This window comes from Silene latifolia, chromosome 9 (genome assembly GCF_048544455.1).
Source record: "Silene latifolia isolate original U9 population chromosome 9, ASM4854445v1, whole genome shotgun sequence".
Lineage (NCBI taxonomy): Eukaryota > Viridiplantae > Streptophyta > Magnoliopsida > Caryophyllales > Caryophyllaceae > Silene > Silene latifolia.
This window is the reverse complement of record NC_133534.1, coordinates 2,099,676-2,113,023: the sequence shown is the minus strand read 5'-3', so window position 1 is coordinate 2,113,023 and position 13,348 is coordinate 2,099,676. Positions and strand designations below refer to the sequence as shown.

The window sequence follows — 13,348 nt, the reverse complement described above, 5'->3', positions numbered from 1 at the left end:
ATCAAATTTTTCTGAGCTTATATGTAATTTTTTTGAGTTATAATATAACCTTTTGAGATTAATGTAAGTAAATGAACTCAAAAACTTTATAATAAAACTTAAAAACTTTATCTTAATGCTCAAAAACTATATCATTTAATATACTACATCAAATGTATAATTCACTTACTGGTTACATACTTTTTTTTTTTTTGAAGGATACTGGTTACATACTTACATGACTAATAACAACTAAAACATGAAAACACGACTTTGAAAAGAATGGTGTACTTTTAATCAAAGAAATCTAGAATGTGATGGGCCTTGAGTCACTGAGTTTGACCGGTTCCATTTATTTGGCGAAAAGGTCGAGTCTCCTTTAAAACAGTCACATTCGTATTTAAACCGATCTAAATATTATTCAATACATTTTTAGAGATTAAATATAAGTTTGTCATCTCCCAAACATTATGTTTTTTGCCTATCTATATTTAACAGGTATCTCGTTTAAATGAATACGTCTTAAAAGAAAAATGTGTGTTCAACAAATCAACTTGAAAGTCGTTGAATGAATCAATAACTTTTCGGTGTTGCTTTTTCACATACGTTTTTTACTCTTTCACATACGTAGTTTACAATGTTACCCTTCTCATTTCTTTCTTCCTTTACCCATTAAATTTTTTTTTTCCCTTTCATAATCCCCCTTCACCATTAAATCACCACCATCCATCTCCATTAACCAGCACACACCTCCATTAACCAACACCTCGCCGGAAACCCCATTACTTCGGCCGACCCCACGCCTGCCGAACCTCTGCCAGCCACCCCCTGCGACTGCCGGCACTCCCCTGCCAACCAATAATGATTTACGCGAAAAAAAAAAAAACGATGAAGAATAACAGTAACCCCTCCTCTGCACTCCTCCTCCCCGACACTCCCCCTCCCATGCCGACAACAGTAATAGCAACACCCTATCCCATGCGACTCCGACCACCGCCCACCGACCGATAACCTGACCCGACAACCCTCCTTCACAGCCCACCCCTCCTCGCACTGCCCTTCTCCGCTCCGACCACCGTCCTGCCATACCCCTGCTCCGACAACCGTCGTCCACCATGCCCCTGCCCCGAACACCATAGTCCATCAAATAAACCACCATGCCTTCCGCCATCAATATAATTGAAGAACTTGTAAAAATAATTTTAAGACAAAAATAATTAATAAACAATAAACAACATTTTTAATAATTGCTAAACAAATTAGTATTACTTTATTAATTGAAGAATTTGAAGAATTGTAATCCATTATTCAAGTTTTAGAAGAATTAGATTTTAATTTTAGGGAAAATGGTATATAAAAAACCTAATTTGTTTAGATTTAGGAAAAGGGTAGATGATGGAAACTTTATGAAAAAAAAGTATGTGAAAGAGTAAAAGGCGTATGTGAAAGAGCAATACCCTAACTTTTACCGGTAAGGCTATAACTCAAACTGAAATTAAGGAAATTAAAAATAAGTAAAAGGAAAGACTACATAAATTCATTTTTGATACTTATGGCTTTATCCTCTCTATTAACCCCTTGCATCCTACTCGCTACGTATCTTTCGCTCTTTCCATCGGCATCCTCCCACCGAGGAAAGTAGGAGGGGACACCTCGACTGGATCACGTTATTTTTAGCCATTAAAAAGATTAAAAAAAGGGAGTGATTAGAGTTGAAAAAATTAGCTAGGCCGGAATAACTTGACCCATAACTCGACTCAATCCGAATTAATATAACCAAACTCAAATATTTATTGTTCTAATTATTATCCATAGAGAAATTCATAATAACTCAAAAATAACCCTAAATTCTTACGGACCCAAAGAAAAGCTCCTCGTGAATCTGGGTTCAAATCGAGACACAACAAAAGCTCCTCGTGACGAACGCGGACGTCGAAGCAAAAGACGTTGTCAACCCAACAAAGTGACAAAACACTCTCTCAACCTGCAACACGATTAGTGAAACACCATTTTCTGAAGAAGACTTTCGTCGGTATGATCCTGTTCCTGTATTATTCTATCTCAAATCGAAATTAAATCATCTTGCATAACCTAATTTCTTTCAATTTTGCCATTTTAATTGATGGGTACTTTTGATTTCTTCCAATTTTGCCATTTTAATTGATGGGTACTTTTGATTTCTTCCAATTTTCTGTCGTTTTTTGTTGGGTTGTTTCAATATATTGTGATCAGTTCATTTATTGTAATTTATGGTAATTAGTTACTCCTTTCGCCTCATTTATTTGTTTACTTTTTTTATTGTTTATGAGGGGTATTTTAATCAAAGGCAAACAAATGATTGGGACGGAAGGAGTACATTCTATGTTCAATTTAATAAATCTTTGAATATGGAGTTATATTTGTGAAAAGGGTATTTAGCAATTGTTGATTGCCTACCAATTTAGTGGTGTAGTGGACGATGAAAATTTGGAAAGCTTTAATTTAAATTTCTGATTTTATTTTTGAGTTTACCTTATTGTAATATATTCATTTGTCCGCCATAACTACAAATTCTGGCTCCGCCACTGCCTAACATCTATTAGATTGAATGTTTTGGGTTCGAATGAAGTGGGTAATTTTTATAGGTTTCAATGATTGATTCTTTTTGTTTGAAATATTGAATTTAGTGGTATATTCTTGTGTGAAATGTGTTTATGTTTCTAATTATGATAAAAATGATTAAAGTGTTAGTAGAGTTGTAGAATTTCATCACTTTTGATCATACATTATGAATGTAATTAGTACATTGCTTGAGAAATTGTGAGTGTTGTGAAATGATGGAGATTGTCATCATATCCAATGTTAATTTCAACAACATTAATTTCTTTTGTACTTCTTTTGTTAGGAGCACAAAGCTTTTTGGTTTATGAAATGAAGTAGTGGTATTGAGTGTTTGAAGAAGAGTAAAGAAAACCGAGAACGAGTCCTCGAAAACGAGGCAGCCTTAGTGAGTTAAGTACTTTTGAGTTGCCATTGCTCAAGAAGTGTGGAGAGCTATAGGTGATTGTAATCAATGATACTTTTGCAGTCTCAGTCAAAGTATCTCCTCCAGCTCCTCACGACTCGCCTTCAAAAGTGAGTTTTTTTTTTCCTTTCTACATTCTCATGTATTCTGTTGACATTTTTAGTTCTTCCTTCCAAATGTGAAATGTTGAATTGATCTACTACTTCATTGCATCCAATTTCCTGGTTTGAAGTCCCCCTTTGTTAGGATTGAGGGATTTTGAGGGACAAGGAGAAGAATAATGTCCCTTGTTTGGATAGCACATTAGATTGGAGGGAAATACGGGGATCTGTTTTCTCCCCTACATGGTAATGCCCCTTGTTTGGATAGCAAATTAGGTTGGAGGGAAATGCACTTATGCAGGGATCTGTTTTCTCCACTACATGAGAGATCTGTTTTTCCCCTACATGTCATATAAAAATCCCTCGAGCATAAGAAATATTTGGAGAGATATAAAATGTAGAGTGGTATCACTTCTATGGGCTTGCGCGTTACATGGAGCTTATTTGTCTATTGTTTAGATTATGTCGTATTTTAGAAAAAAAGTTATGGTTGTTAGCTTAAGTTGAATGTATATGTCCATCATAACTGAATGTAAGCACTGTGATTTAAGTATAGAAAGGTATGAGCCAAAGGTGATCACGGGCTGACCTTTTTGTTCGTTCAAGAATGTAACAGCCTTTGAGGCTTTGAGCATCGGCTTAAGTTTTGCCCTCCCCTTGATGATTACAAAGATCAGTTAGTATGTCTGTCCAAGCCCGCAAAGCGATTACCTTACAGTTTTAACACTCTTCAGTCTTCACTGAAAGATAATTTATAACAAATATTCATCTTTCATTTCAACGCTGGCTTAGAATGATACTTGTGTATATCTACTACGGAGTATCAAGTATAGTGCTTCAGCTGCTCCACATTTCTGTTGCTGAACCTCTCCATTTGTGATGTTTGTAGTCTAGACAACGGAGTTGAGCTGGACTGCCAGTGGAACGAGTTTGATGATGTTCGATATAATGTCCAGGTAATTTGTTTATCCATTAAAGTTTTCTAATGCCTCATGGTTCAAATATAATGAACTGTGTGTCTGGCTTTTGTTGGGTTGTTTCGCCATTACACCTGATTCTACACAACTGACTTCCTAATGACCTGCTGTAGGTTTCTGTGAAAACTCCTCATATTTTGCTGCTGTCGGTATCATTACCATCACCGCCTCCCGGAGCAATGTTTGTGGGAGGACTACCTTCTGGGGCCATAGAGGCTATAAAAGCTGCTTATGGAACAGTGGCGCATATTCTTGATCCTCCTAAAGATGGGTTTAACCTCACTATGAAGCTGAACTTCTCAAAGCTTTCTCCAGATGAAGGTCTTACGAGTTCTTCTTTCTAAGGTCATTGTGATCTTGCTGTTTTTAGCTAATCATATACATGTCTTTATCTAGCTTGCATTTCTTAGTGATTTGGCGATTATTTTTCTTCTCTTTACTATGTTTCTGAAATGCATTAGTCTGTGGAGTTTATCTACTTTGATTCAGGGTTTCAGCAAGTTTGTTAAATAGTCTAATCTAGATTTTTTTTTGTCTAAGCGGGTTGTATTTTGTGACGCTCTTTTCTCTTGTTGAAATTTTGTCTTAATAGCCCCTTTGAGGTTCCTTTTTATATAATTCTATGTCTATCATAAGAGGTGGAAGATAATGGATATGTTACATATTTTAGCGTGAAGAAAGTTCATTTAGTCATTGTTTTTGGATGCCTAGTTTGGTGGTTGTCATATTGGATAGCTAAAGTAGAGCATAACATGTCTTCCTCTTACTGTCCATGTTTAGTTGGTCGAAGTTTTAGTCAGCTTTGAACTTTAACTGTTAGCGTTTCATGAACCTTTCTTCACTTTCCGGCTTAATTGTTGTTCTGTTTCTGCAGCCGTCTTCAAAACTCTTTGATGACAGTTATGTGTTTGTAATTTGCAGTAACTAGACAGGCGCTTCTGGAGAAAATTGCATCCGTGAGGGAAGTGGTACTAGGTGCTCCGTTAAGAGTGATATTAAAACATCTTGCTTCCAGGTCCGTTGCTCCTAATATGGATCCATTGGTTTCTCTAGTGCATCGGCCTAATGAGTCGTTCTTTCTCATTCCTCAGGTACGAGTTTGAATTTATTTTGTCACTGCCCAGTTAATTCGAAAAGTAAATGTAATATGTATAGATGTTTATATACCATAAAAGATAGTCCTATAAGAAATTTTTTTTTTTTTTTTCGTTGTGGTGATAGGCTGACAAGGTGACAGTTATATATCCTATGAGATTCAAGGATTCCACGGACATACTTTTTGCCACATCTTTTCTTCAGGTACTCGTGTAGATCTTCTGTCTAAGTAGTTACTCTCTTAAGAGTTGAGACTTGTGAGAGTCTAAAATTAATTCGATGCAAGGTCAACCCATTTACCTAAAAGCCCTTGCCATATAATCATCTACCCAAAAAAATGACAAAAAGATGATGAAGAATAACTATCCTAAGGCCGCTAGGGTCGGGGACAACCATAACCACGTGTCCACGTCACACTCATCAGGCGCCTCCGCGGCTAAAGTTTATATTATGTGAATTTGTGCCTTTAAAAAAAAATTCCAAAGAAAAATATCATGGGCATTATATTATCTTGGATGTTATGTAAGAACTTTGGTTCTGCGAGATTATTTATTTTGCAAGTGCAAGTTTTACAATGGTTCTAATCACGTCAAGTGATTTTAATATGTTATGCACTTATACCCGATTTTTAATTTGATTTTATTAGGAATTTGTGGAAGCACGCCGTAGCACTGCACTAAATAGTGCTCCTTCTTGTCAGTGGTCACCTACACCACCTCAAGAACTACAGGGAGTTCCTGAAGAAGCATTATCAGCAAATGCAGGCTTTGTTGCCTTTGGTAATGTCCTTAGTCCTTAGAAGCTATTTACCACGTCTTCCATAATCGGGTAATGGTAGCTAATCGTGTGCTTTCATATGCTCAGTCATCCTCCCACGGCATGTTGATGGCAGGAAGCTCGACCGAACTGTCTGGAATTTATCAACGTTTCACGCATATGTTAGTTACCATGTCAAGGTGACCTTATTTACTATTTCTTTCTTTTTTGCTGTCTGTACTATGTCTGTGGTTGGAGTGTTGTATAAAATTGACTTTTAAAATTGATGTTTTGATTTACGCTAGATTTTACCTGATAGAAATTTAGTAAATCACTAGATTTATCTCATCTAATACATAGTATTTTTTTTAGTAAGAGAGGAATATTCTTCTGCCTAAACTAGATTTTGTTTTTCAAACTATTTTTTGTTATATGTACTTCATTAAGTATTCTTTTTAATCTTTTCTCTCGATTTAAATTTTAAGTTTTTATAAAAGAAATCTGAAATTCGATTTTAAAACCTGTAAGTTTACCTTGACTTTCCATTACATTTTCGCTCCCCCTTTTGTTTTTCATTTTCCCTTTTCTATTCGCTTTTTGAGGTGAGCGTTCACCGATGGACGGTTCTAAAGGATGATTTGTTGTTGTTGTTGTTGTTGTTGTTGTTGTTGTTGTTGTTGTTGTTGTCGTCGTCGTCGTGATCTGTTACACCTTGTTTGGATGGAGGGAATTTGGTGGGGAATGGAGGGATGTAATCTCCATTGTTTGGATACTAAATTTGGGCTAGAGAGAAATAGACGGAATCATTTTCCGTCCGAGAAGTCAAAACATATTCTAAACTCTAAAGAACTTTGGTCATTCCTCCTCCCTTTCCTAATGTCCTATCCAAACAATGCATTAGGCTGTAAGTGAAGCGTCTGTTTCTATATGAAGCTCGCATTGGTTACGTATAATCATTTTAGTCATGACTTATCATTGTGTTTGTTTTGAATCTCATGCACGCTTATCACCAGTGCTCAGAGGGGTTCATGCATACTCGAATGAGACGCCGCGTGGAATCTTTGATTGAGGTATTCTCTAACTCCTGTTACTCCTGTTGATATGGTGCCAGCAGCACCACCATACTCACATTCAGTATTATGTTAACATAAATTCTCATTTGTGAAGGGCATATCCGTCGCAAGCTTACGACGAGTCAAGTACTACCCATGTAAGTAGATTAGACAAAAGCAGAGTGCTTAGGAGTAGCAATCTGTTTTGTCTTATTTATCCACACGGGTAGTACTTGACCTGTCACAAGCTTGTGACGGATATGCCCTTCACAAGGGAGACTTGCTGGTTAACACAAATATATGTATGGATGGCTTCAGTAAGCTGAATATTGTTTTTTTCCAGGCACTAGATCGCGCTAAATCAGATCAGGAAAAGACGCAGGAAAAAACGCAGAAAGTTGGCACTAAAACTCCCTTTCAGAGACTGGTTAGCTAGCATTGATCTTTACCTGTAAAATCAAAACTATTAAGTTTCGTATGATACCCACTTGACCATTCATTCTGTGTCTATTGTCTAATGTACTAGAGCCTCAACGATTCCCGCGCTTCAAATTCAAAGGCTTCTTGGCGATGATTAGCGCAATTGCTTATACAAAATTTAGAGGTAATACTCATTTATTTCAAAATTCCAATCCCCCAATAATTTCATATGACATCATTTGATTTACAGTATGAATTTTTTATCTGATTGTATTTTTATGTAATTCCTGGCATCTCTACCCAAAATGTGCAGAATGGAGTCTTTTTTTACGCGACAATGGTATATAGAGAATCTCCATTCGCTCTGGGATAGCGGTTTTGTCGGGCTACCCATAGCGCTTAGAATCTAGCGTACTCTGTTTATTCCTGTGCCAATGACAGTATAATCAATTGGATCTTAGGTCGAAAATGCACTTTTTTTTTTTACATTTCAGAATGTGATGGCTAGTTGATGTCAATTTTAGCTACTGCTAAAATGTGATGGGCTAATGTGTTCTCTCATCTTCTGAAAGCATATACAGTATTATATTTTTTCGAATGTTGTGGCATAAAAATATCATTACAATTGCATACTCTATTATATGTTGTTTTGAAAGAGATCCGAACATTTTATGACACATAATAGCCCATATAGACAAGGATTGCCGAAAACAGCCAAGTCTGAGGTTATTATCCACGGTTATTGTTCGACTGTTTGACTGGCGCCGGGATAAGAAATTTTGAAATTCGCACCTTAGTACATCTATACCATATAAAAATTGACTTAGGGTATTAGAATTGGCATACGGTTTGAAAGATAGACATTTAAAAACCTTAACACTACTTTTAAGGCCGTGTTGTTAACTGAAAACAAGTTGTATATTCTATTCTATGTTGTTTTGAGAGAATTCAGAACATTAGATATTTATTTTACGACATAATACCCATATAGACAAGGATTCATCAAAAAATATTTCGGGTTTCGGGATCGCTGAAAACCGCCGATTTTGAAGGTTATTATCCACGGTTTTTAGGGCCATTAGGTTCCGGGATAAGAACTCTCGAAATTCGCACCATAATATCTATATAATAAGAATGATTCATGGTACTAGAATTGACATACGATTTGAGACAGATATTTAGAGATCATAAGACTTGTTTTAGGGCCGTGTTGCGGTGTTGGTAGTAGACAAAACAAGTCGTATACTCTATTCTATGTTGTTCTTAGAGAGATTCGAACATTCGGTATTTATTTTAGGATGTAATGGCCTTGTAGACAAGTATTTAAAAAAAAAATTGGGTATCAGAATCGCCGAAAATAACTACAGAGGTTTATTATCCATGGTTTTGGACCGCTGGCCGCGGGATAAGAAGTCTCGAAAATTTCACCATTGTACCGCTATACAATACAAAAATGAGCCGGGTATTAGAATTAGCATACAGATTGAAATAGAGACATTTATAGATCTTAAGACTAAATTCAAGTTTGTGTTGGTAATAAACAAAACATGTTGTATGCTCTATTCTATGTTGTTTTGAGAGAAATCCAAACATTCGGTATTCATTTTAGGACAAAATGGCCCTATAGAAAAGGATATAGCAAAAAAATCTATGAGATTTTGAAATCGCTGAAAATAACCGATTTTGAAGGTTAATTATCCATGGTTTTTGGGCCGACTGGGACCTAGGATAAGAAGTCTCGAAATTTGCACCATAATACCTCTATACAATTTAAAAATTACAAAGGATATTAGAATTGACATACAGTTTGAGATAGAGACATTTATAGATCTTAAGACTTCTTTTAGGGTCGTATTAGTAATACATAAAACAAGTTGCATACTCTATTCAATGTTATTTGGAGCACAAATTTTCACTTTAGACAGACACTATCCGTCTAAAGCTGTAGACGGATAGTCTCGCTCACAAAATGAGAGTGGATAGTGCAAGTGGGTGAGAAATGGATACATAAAAATCTTTTAATGATAAAAGTTATGTTAAATTGATTTTAAAATTAATTTTTTGGTTAAAAATATTAAAATATTAAAGTATTTATCTTTGACCCATCTGCTCAAACGAGTCGGGTCAGGTTTTAACCCTAAAATACCGGTCAATGCAGGTTCGAGTTAAAACATATAATGAATTTTTCAAGTTAAAAAAGGCCAATTACATTAAACACAAGTAATCAAAAACAAGTACGAAAACAATTGGATTAAATCGGGTTAATGACACATAATTCTGCACTTAAATTGATACATCCTTCATTTCTTTGTGATATATTCATCTCATTTCTATCACCATTTTGAAAATTTTTACAACAATAATCAAAATTTCAACCTACATTAATGTTATTAAATTGGTCACACCGGTGCCTAACCTCTCCATCATTACCCGTCTTAATTTGAAACACGCTAACCTTCTCCATTGCCTTAGCAAAATCATTAAAAAAAGCGGTCTCATTTATCGCGTAAAGGTCCACAATGGGCTTGGTTCTTGGGTCATCAGCCATGGCTTGGTCCGTAGCCAACAAACCAAGCCCATTTTGCAAGTTACGATAGTACATGTTGTCGAACTTGCCAGGTGTCATAACATCATTGAAGGCGGCCATGGTTGTGTCCTTAGTGTAGTTGGCACATAACTTCTTTAGCCCCTCGGCGTATTTTGGGTTCATCTTTGGGTCTACAGGTTCGGTTTTGGAGTAATGGAAGATCCGATTGCTGAATTCTTTGCAATGGGAGAAGCCGATTGTGTGTGCGCCTATAAGAGCCACCATGTCTTGCATGGTGAACCCCTTGTGCTTGAATTGGTCTATGATCTCGGTCATGGTCATGTTTGGTAGGGCTAAGTTGCCTTTCACCCTTGATGCCTAGGGCCAAATAATCATACATTGTGTTAATATAGCCAAAAAAAAAAAAAAAAAAAAAAATCTCATCAACAATTTGACAACCTATAAGTTTTAACTTTTTACACTTTAAATAGTAAAATTGACCATATATGAATAACCCGAGTTAAATGTCATAAAATCTTTTATACAATCGGTAACTTGCCTGAACTTAATAGACCTGTTATAGAGTCATCTTTAAATCGTCCCAATTTGAGACTTCCATATCAACTCCATATTATGAAGTGACTCATTTACCATTACAAATATGTTTATCTAATAAAAATTGTAAATGACAAAAATTACGTCAATAAACATGATTTAAATCATTTATTGGACCTAATGACCAAATTCCCTATATACCAAATGAATAAGAAAAACTTAAAGTTTTCCCGTCTAAAATACTTCCTCTATTTTGATATGATCTTTTATTTACTTTCCTATTTTGCCTTTAAAAGTCGTTCTTTCTAGGATAATCAATAGTTAAAAGTCATATGCTATTAAAAAACTTTATAAAACAATACGGAGTTTATTTTCGCAGTACAATTTTTACTCATTATAATACTTTTTACACCAAATTTTCCATTCGTCTATCCTTGACTAAAAAAACATCAAACCTAAATTTTTATTATTATAATTTTTTTTTCTCAAATCAAAATACACTAACGAGAAACGTTAAATAATGAATTCTCAATTTACAATCAATAAATAATGTACTACAGAGTAAATGATAAAACTCTGTAAATACCGTCCATGCATTGCACAGGTTCTATGCTAGTTTTAATTACTTACAAAGTAATTCGATATGGTTGTAAGCTAGGTAGCACGGACACTCCTCCTAATCGGCGTTCCCGTGTCGGACACCCGTGTCGGACACGACACTCGTCGGACACACGTCAAAACGTGTCGGACACTTGTAAATCTGTGTCTAACTTTCATCTTTTATTTGGGCACGTGTCCGACACGTGTCCATGGTATTTTGAGCCGTGTCCATGGTATTTGGACACACCTCCAAACGGAATCAAGTTGAATTTAAGGTAAATGGCGAGAATTGTTATATGGTTGAATTTGGTGGAAAATAAGTTGAATTGGAGACAAATGATGTTCTTTAAACTAGTAAAGAGATGTCGAAATAGATTGATTATAACTTATAAGTTGGTTTTTGGTTTTGGAAATGAGAATGAGTTATAATTAACGTAAGTTTTACTTTCACTTATTTAAAGTTAATATTCAATACTTTTTCAAAAATAAAATCACACATATATAACTATAAAATATATATTTTGTTAAATTTAAATGCCGTGTCTCGTGTCCTAAATTTCATGGGATGTCGTGTCACGTGTCCGTGTCCGTTTTGGTGCAACCTAGGTTGTAAGTTGTAACTAACGGAGAGTTTTTTTTTTTTTGTTTTTAGCGGAACCCGCCAAATTTATAAGTACCCGAATATGAAATGACCCGACCCATTTGGACACTTGTTTTAATCATCATATCGTAAAAGTACAATATTAGAGAGTTAACAAAAGATCAAACCTGAGAAACGAGCCCATCCTTACGACCAAGTAGAATCTCATAAAAAGGGCCACCGGTCATCTTAACAAGGGTTCGGGCCGACGTGGCAAGAATATCAGTACACGACACAATGCCAGGGCATTGTAATTCTATGTCCGTCTTAATACGTGTTACAAGATCAAAGGCGTCCCCAGGAAGCGACAAATTAATGTCAGCATCCCTTTCCGCCTTTGGGTTGAACGCGTTCGACGCCTTCTGGCGTTGACCGTCACAACCATCGACTATGCATCGTGAAAGAATACTGCGTCACAACGGCTGCGGCCGTTGAAAGGTGTCTCTTGTTGTTTCGCGGTCACATGTTGATTTACTATGTCATGGAAACGAGGACATGTTTTTTTGTAGTAATCTTTGCTAAGAATATTGTTTAATTCCTTTTGCTTAGCAAAAACGGTAATTATTGGCAAAATTATTATTAGAAGAGTTAATCTCTTGCTAATATTTTGTATTAATCCCGCCATTGTCGACTAATGGCGTATTAATTTGTGTTAAATAATCAATTAAATTTAATTAATATATGTTTTTTTGTTTTGAAGATAAGAAGATTTGAAAGGCAAAAAAAATGGTACAATAATGTTGGAGCTAAGGAGATTAGGACACAAAAAAATCCGTCTTAAGGGAGACTTGTTATGTTTTGTTTGATAAGAAATGGAATAAAAAGTTTGTGGAAAGGAGAAGTTATAGGGGGAATTTCAGATATATTTGGGAATTTATATTGTAAAATGAGTTGTATTATTTTTTATTTTATTTTAAATGACATTTTTTAAGGTAGATATAGTTAAGATATGAGTTAAGATACACCCTAAAAATTGAAAGGATGACAATGTAAATGGGATTATCCATGCATAATGGAGAAAGAAATAAATGCTAAATTTGGCTTTATTTTTGGAGTTGAACCATGTTGACTTGGTCCATTTTTCTTCTAGCTATCACCTTTGTAGATGCAATTCAAATTAAGTATTTTGTTATTTTTTTGTGTATTGAAAAATAAATGGTAGATACGTTGTATATATCACGTTATTGTACACTCTAATCCTGCGAGTCATATCTATCTCATACTTTGTTTACATATGTTATACTTTATTATATATTAATGGAGATAATTGTCAAATGCGACTTTCTAATGGTAAGAAAGTAGGGTACAATGATATGATACATACGCGTAATAAACCTAAGAAATTATCGTCTCCAAATTAGTGAATTCGATGCATGTATTGATTAGGGGGGTAATAGAGTTGGTTTGGGCTCGAGCTCCGGTGGGCCAGTAATCGGCTCGAGAGTTTAAGCTTGAGCTCGAAAACGACTCGAAACTCCCCGAGCATAACAATTTAAAGCTCGGAATAGGCTCGACTCAACTTGAGGTCGACTCGAGCTCGATTGAATCATTATTTTAGTTGTTTATTCGTTTTTAAAATCAAAATCAAAATAAATATGTTTGAAGTTAACAACATATACAAAAAATATAATCATAAATGCTA

The 13,348-nt window shown here is 35.4% G+C and overlaps 1 protein-coding gene and 1 pseudogene across 2 annotated transcripts; one reads left to right on the top strand and one right to left on the bottom strand.

Moving 5' to 3' along the window:
• The first annotated feature begins 1,913 nt into the window (after positions 1–1,913).
• Positions 1,914–7,793, top strand: LOC141598652 (actin-related protein 2/3 complex subunit 2A-like). 2 transcript variants are annotated; one of them, XM_074418363.1, is made up of 12 exons: positions 1,914–2,011; positions 2,864–3,093; positions 3,974–4,040; positions 4,175–4,382; positions 4,983–5,152; positions 5,283–5,360; positions 5,857–5,935; positions 6,021–6,112; positions 6,926–6,982; positions 7,308–7,391; positions 7,491–7,568; positions 7,698–7,793. In XM_074418363.1, exons 2-11 carry the CDS (start codon positions 3,032–3,034, stop codon positions 7,536–7,538), a joined length of 945 nt encoding a protein of 314 aa, XP_074274464.1. In that variant the 5' UTR covers positions 1,914–2,011; positions 2,864–3,031; the 3' UTR covers positions 7,539–7,568; positions 7,698–7,793. The 2 variants fall into 2 exon arrangements, with proteins under 2 accessions (XP_074274464.1, XP_074274463.1); XM_074418362.1 differs by having other exon boundaries at positions 5,803–5,935.
• A 1,813-nt stretch (positions 7,794–9,606) lies between these two features.
• Positions 9,607–12,657, bottom strand: LOC141602332 (peroxidase 41-like; annotated as a pseudogene).
• Positions 12,658–13,348: the final 691 nt, after the last annotated feature.

Excerpts from the sequence above, each read along its gene's own strand:
- LOC141598652 (XM_074418362.1), top strand. The coding sequence starts at position 3,032 with ATGATACTTTTGCAGTCTCAGTCAAAGTATCTCCTCCAGCTCCTCACG. Across the intron at positions 5,936-6,020 it reads TGCAGGCTTTGTTGCCTTTG|TCATCCTCCCACGGCATGTT; the intron begins GTAATGTCCTTA and ends TCATATGCTCAG. Across the intron at positions 6,983-7,307 it reads GCGTGGAATCTTTGATTGAG|GCACTAGATCGCGCTAAATC; the intron begins GTATTCTCTAAC and ends GTTTTTTTCCAG.